Genomic DNA, 6,679 nt, shown 5'->3' with positions numbered 1-6,679 from the left:
CAATGAATACTCATAAAGTGATCACACCCAGATGAAGAAATAGATCATCAGTACCCCAGAACCCCCTCCTATGCCTCCTAAAATTGCTCACTACTCCTACTCTACAAAAGTAATCGTCATTCTAACTTAAATTACAGATTGGTTTTGCCTGTTTGTATTTATGTAAAAGTAACAGAGTATGCTCTTATGCTCTTCTTCTTTGGTCAACATTATTCATGAGATTCATCTATATGGCTGTATATAGGAGTAGCTTATTCATTTTCTTTAAAAAAAATTTTTTTTTAATATTCTTTTTAAATATTTTTCTTTTTCTTTTTTTTGAGACAGAGTCTTGCTTTGTCACCCAGGCTGGAATACAGTAGTGCAATCTTGGCTCACCACAACTTCCACCTCCCAGGTTCAAATGATTCTTATGCCTCAGCCTCCCGAGTAGCTGCGATTACAGGCATGCGTCATTTCACCCAGCTAATTTTTTCTATTTTTAGTAGAAATCAGGTTTTGCCATATTGGCCAGGCTGGTCTTGAACTCCTGGCCTCAAGTGACCCACATGACTCAGCCTCCCAAAGTGCTGGGATTACAGGCACGAGCCACTGCCTCATTTTCATTATTACTGTGCAGCATCAGTTTATGAATATATCCAATTTATTTCTCTATTCTATTGGAAAACAATTTGGGTTGCTTCTAGTTTTTGGCTATTAAGAATAAAGCAATGCAGCCAGGCACAGTGGCTCACGCCTGTAATCCCAGCACTTTCAGAGGCTGAGGCAGGTGGATCACGAGGTCAGGAGTTCAAGACCAGCCTGGCCACGATGGTGAAACCCCATCTCTACTAAAAATACAAAAATTAGCCAGCCGTGGTGGAGGGCGCCTGTAATCCCAGTTACTTGGGAGGCTGGGGTAGAACTGCTTGAACCAGGGAGGCAGAGGTTGCAGTGAGCTGAGATCACGCCACTGCATTCTAGCTTGGGCGACAGAGTGAGATTCAAAAAAAAAAAACAAAAAACTATGCTTCTGAAGTTCACATAGGAAACAAAAAAACCTCATAAAAAGACAAACGGATCAGTGACAGGTTCTTCTCCATTTGTGCCAAGCGATATGAATCTTGCTAAAATGTCACACTGATATACTTGAGTTCATTACAGCATACTGCCTGTATGCATTATCATGACACTCAAGGCCCTATTACAGTCTAGTCCTCAACTACCTTTCCAGAATATTCTACATCTTCACATCCTTTATTTTGTTATAAATTACATACTGATATTTACAATCACAAAATCTTGTAATGATCAGTGCTGGATTTTCATTTAAAAATTATGCTCATTCATTTTTCTAACATCTGTGGGCCAGGTGCAATAGCTCACGCCTGTAATCCCAACACTTTGGGAGGCTGAGGCAGGAGGATTGAGGCCAGAAGTTGGAGACCAGCCAGGGCAAGAGAGAAAGACTCCGTCTCTACAAAAAATAATTAGTTGGGTGTGGTGGCATCTGCAGACGTCTTCTTATGAGAACTGCTTTTAGTTTATTCAGTTATTTGAATTTAAGTGAAAGATAATTTATGTTGGCCGGGCGCGGTGGCTCAAGCCTGTAATCCCAGCACTTTGGGATGCCGAGGCAGGCGGATCATCAGAGGTCAGGAGATCGAGACCATCCTGGCTAACACGGTGAAACCCCGTCTCTACTAAAAAAATACAAAAAACTAGCCGGGCGAGGTGGCGGGTGCCTGTAGTCCCAGCTACTCGGGAGGCTGAGGCAGGAAAATGGCATAAACCCGGGAGGCGGAGCTTGCAGTGAGCTGAGATCAGGCCACTGCACTCCAGCCTGGGCGACAGAGCGAGATTCCGTCTCAAAAAAAACCAAAACCAAAACCAAAAAAAAAACCAAAAAAGCATTTCCACACTCTGCCCACTGTCACCCCGATCTAGCTTTTTCATTGCCTTAGTTTAAAAAGCTTTTTATTGGCCGGGCGTGGTGGCTCACGCCTGTAATCCCAGTACTTTGGAAGGTCAAGGAGGGCAGATCACGAGGTCAGGAGATCAAGACTATCCTGGCTGACACAGTGAAACCCCGTCTCTGCTAAAAATACAAAAAATTAGCTAGGCGTCGTGGCGTGCGCCTGTAGTCCCAGCTACTCGGGAGGCTGAGGCAGCAGAATGGTGTGAACCCAGGAGGCAGAGCTTGCATTGAGCCAAGATCATGCCACTGCACTCCAGCCTGGGCTACGGAGCGAGATGCCATCTCAAAAGAAAAAAAAAAGCTTTTATTTTAGTATAGTTTTAGGTTTACAGGAAAGGTAAAAATACAGACAGTTCGTGTAAAACCCAGACCCAATTTCTCCAATGTTAATACCTTTCATTACTATGGTATATTTGTCACAACTAATGAACCAATACTGATATATTATTAACTAAATCCTATTGAGATTTTAGTAGTTTTCCCCTAATGTTCTTTTTCTGTTCAGAGTCTCACCTAGAGTATTGAAATACATTTAGTTGCTCCTGTCTTTTTAGACTCTTCTGGTCTATGACAGTCTCTCAGATTTTCTTTATATCTGAAAAGTATGTCAAATATTTTGTAGAATGTTCCTCAATTAAGGGTATGACTTTTTCCCTCATGATTAGATTGTCTGTGGGTTTTTAGAGAGGGAAGATACTACAGATATAAAGTACCATTCTCAACATATCAACATGACTTATCACTTAAAATACTATCAACATGCTATCAACATGACCTATCACTTACAATACTAAATTTAATCACCTGGGTAGGTAATGTTTGCCAAGTTTCTCTACTTTGAAGTTGTTTCCCCCCTTTTGAAACTGTACTCTTCAGAAGCAAGTAACTAAGCATAGCCTACAATTAAGGAGTAGAAGTTATATTTCATCTCCTTGAGGAGGGAGTATTTAAATAATTTGGAATTCTTTTGTATGTATACTGTCATATTCTAGCTAATTGTTCATAAATCCACTCACCTTTATGTTATAAATTACTTAGTGTGTATTTTCCAAGTAGGCATGATAGTTAACAAATTTGTGCCAAATATATAAATTTCCCAAAGCATATAATAAAAATAAACTGGTTCATTATTATGTCTTCAACATCTAGAATTCAGTGCCTGAATTATTAAAGAACATTCAGAATTATAACACAGGTTCCATAAGAACAAGAATATCTTGTTATTCAATATTGTATCTCTAGATAGTAAAACTGTACACAGTTCAAGTGCTCAGTAAATATTTGATGAATATATAATTCAAAAATGTAAACTCTTCTTTACCCTAAGTGTATATAAATGTTATATACAAGAATTTCCCTACCACACAGTTTAAGAGAGGAAAGAATGGACCTAACTAAAAGAAAACACACAAAGCTGAAAAGTCAGTCAGTCAGTAAGACTTAATGCTATGCCAGACAGGGATTAAGTCACATGCTCCCTATACTTAAAGAATAAACTACATTCTAACTCCAAACAGGGTTTCTTCTTTTTTCTAGAAGCTAAGCAAGCACTGGCCTCAAGATAAGCAATATTGAAACAATTGCAGCTTACTGACTGCCAGATGCTGACTGACTCACTCCCCGTTCTACAAGCCATAACTACAGAGCTTTCATTGGACAAAAGACTGATTTCAGTAACTTTCTCCTGTTAAAGAGTCCCCAACCATGGACTGGTTCTGGCCCGTATACAGAGGTTGAGCATTGAGTGCCTTTGTGTCGTTGGTTTTACCTTTTGACAACAGGGCCTAATTGTAATGCATTTAACTGTTCAGTCCCCAGTCCAAAGTAAACATGAAATGCATGTAACATGCATGTTTGTCTACTACGCATGCATGTGTTCCCCTCTTCATGATATTCATAGCTCCTCCTATACCCTGTTGAATCCATTTAGTTGTACTTGGCCAACTTATTCATTATCAATTCCTATGTTACCCTTCCCTCCTGCAAAGTGCCTGCTTTTAGTCTTTACCAGAGGCTATACTTCACAGCTTGTCAGGATGGCCAGTCTTTATAAGAATTAAAGTTTTCTCTCTAAATTTGTAGATCTTGTGATTCTTTGAAGTTCCTCCTGACTAAAGAATGACACAGAGGAATGAGAGAAGTAAGACTAAGGAAACAAACAGGAATCCAGACATAAAGGAATTTATCTGCCATGTTAACAAGTTTGGGCTTTATCCTATAATAAATATAATCCTTAAAGAGTTTTTAAGTAGAGAAATAACATGATTAGATATTATTTTTCATTATTTTTATTTCTTTTTTTGAGACAGGGTCTCACTTTGTTGCCTAGGCTGGAGTACAGTGGTGCTATCTCAGCTTACTGCAGGCTCCGCTTTCTGGCTCAGGTGATCCTCCCACCTCAGCCACCCAAATACCTGGGACCACAGGCAGCAATTTTGCCACCACATCTGGCTAACTTTTTTTGTATTTTTTGTAGAGACAGGGTTTCACCACGTTGCCCAGGCTGGTCTCAAACTCCTGGACTCAAGCAATGCACCCACATCAGCCTCCCGAAGTGCTGAGATTACAGGTGTGAGTCACCAAGCCTGGCAGAGAAGTAACACGATTAGATATTAATCAGAAAGAAAAAAACACCCTCATTCTGAATCCATGCTGTAAAAATGGATTCATGCTATAAAAATGGAGGGGAACAATAATAAATACAAAGAACCCAGGTGAAAGGCTGTTGTGAAAGACAGAGGCCTAGACTAGGAATGGCAAAGGAGTGGGAGTATCAAATGAATTTACGCACGATTTAGGAGACAGAACCAACAGATCTTGGTAATACACTAAAGGTAAACTTTTAGGGAGAGGAAGAAGTAAAGAATGTATAGCACTATCAATCAGGGTAGCTACTGCTGACAGGCAAGCTGGCAGATGAAAAGACAGTAATTTGTGTTTGGGAGGTGCTGAGTCACACCAAGATAAGGGTTTGGAAATTACTGGAAAGTCAAAGGCTAAAGAAAGAACTTGAAGAGTAATCAGTATATAGATAGTAACTGAAATACAGGTGTGGATACGATTACCCAGGATTAAAGTCAGAAGTAGAAAGAATATAGGGCTTAGGTTGGAGTTGAAATGGTGAGGACTAGTATTTAGAAGTCTTTAGTTATCCAAGCATATTAAGAGTATGCCAGTGTTGGCCAGGCGCAGTGGCTCACGCCTGTAATCCCAGCACTTTGGGAGGCCAAGGCGGGCGGATCATGAGGTCAGGAGATCGAGACCATCCTGGCTAACACAGTGAAACCCCGTCTTCACTAAAAATACAAAAAGTTCTCCGGGCGTGGTGGCGGGTGCCTGTAGTCCTAGCTACTCCGGAGGCTGAGGCAGGAGAACGGCGTGAGCCTGGGAGGCGGAGCTTGCAGTGAGCCAAGATCGCACCACTGTACTCCAGCCTGGGCAACAGAGCGAGACTCCGTCTCAAAAAAAAAAAAAGGAAGAATATGCCAGTGTTCACACTGAGGAGAACATGGGTAAAACAGAAACAGTAGAAAGCTAACTTTTAATTACTCTAGCCAAGATTCACTACTTAATTAAGTAGATCCGAGAATACACAAAAAAAGTACTCATTATATAAGTCAGTTCTTCCCAGGAGAAGCAGTGTAGTTTGGGAGAAAAATGCTGGGTCCACAAACCCAGGACAATCTGGAGTTCTAGTCTGGTTGTACTAACAACCAGCTATATGACCAGGCAACTAAAAACCATAAAATGAGCTCTTTAAGATCCTTTGTAAGTCTAAGAGTCAATTATTCCATTGAGATCATTCTACAGTCCAGGAAGATATACAAATAAGACTTTATATCAGAAAACAGTATAAAATATAAGCATGGGATACAGACAAAACTGGGGATTCAATTACTCTCATTTACTAAATTGCTAAAAGTTGGCAAGTTGCTGTAATTTCTCTATCCATCAGTGAATGTACCACCAGAATTTTATTAATATAAGGCATATAAAGTGCTTCTCACAGTGCCTGGTACATAAGAACATTTTTTAAATGGTAGCTATTATTATTAAGTATCTTTAGTAATGAACTCTAAAAAATCCGTATTACAAGATGTAGCACTTCCAACACCACGAACCATGTACAAGCAGTGGCTACCACCTATTTAAAATATAATACGGTCAGAGAAGAGCAAGGAGAAAATAGAATGGCTTGGAGGCAGTGGGTGACCTCATTACCTGCAGGTCCTGCAGCTGCATCTTCCATGAGTTCTCCCTCTTCTAATTCCATGTTGTTATATTCCACATCATTTTCTCCAGACCTAAGAATATACAAAATCCATCATTCATATAGAGCGATACAATAAACGTTTTTCACACCTCAACAAATTTTATGATATGCAGATTTTTCTGTGAAATAAGATATTTCTAAATACAAAAAGGAGAAAGATTTTTTGTCACTATCCAAATTTAAGTAGTGGTAATGTTATTGTTTAAACAACCTTCAAAAAATATCGGCCAGGCATGGTGGCTCACGCCTATAATCCCAGCACTTTGGGAGGCTGAGGCGGGCAGATCACAAGGTCAGGAGATTGAGACCATCCTGGCTAACACAGTGAAATTCCCGTCTCTGCTAAAAATACTAAAAATTAGCTGGGCTTGGTGGCGGACACCTGTAGTCCCAGCTACTCAGGAGGCTGAATCAGGAGAATGGCGTGAACCCAGGAGGCGGAGCTTGCA

The 6,679-nt window shown here is 40.3% G+C and overlaps 1 protein-coding gene across 1 annotated transcript in view; it reads right to left on the bottom strand.

Moving 5' to 3' along the window:
* The window catches only part of TRIM37 (tripartite motif containing 37), a 127,426-nt gene that overhangs the window by 38,936 nt on the left and 81,811 nt on the right, over positions 1-6,679 (bottom strand). Inside the window, exon 17 of the mRNA XM_011979257.1 lies at positions 6,179-6,261. Within this exon, the coding sequence (XP_011834647.1) occupies positions 6,179-6,261 (83 nt within the window). The remainder of the gene's footprint in view (positions 1-6,178; positions 6,262-6,679) is intronic.

The sequence above is a fragment of the Mandrillus leucophaeus genome, unplaced genomic scaffold, assembly GCF_000951045.1.
Source record: "Mandrillus leucophaeus isolate KB7577 unplaced genomic scaffold, Mleu.le_1.0 Scaffold20, whole genome shotgun sequence".
In the NCBI taxonomy this organism is placed as follows: Eukaryota; Metazoa; Chordata; class Mammalia; order Primates; family Cercopithecidae; genus Mandrillus; species Mandrillus leucophaeus.
This window is presented reverse-complemented; position numbering and strand designations above follow the sequence as displayed.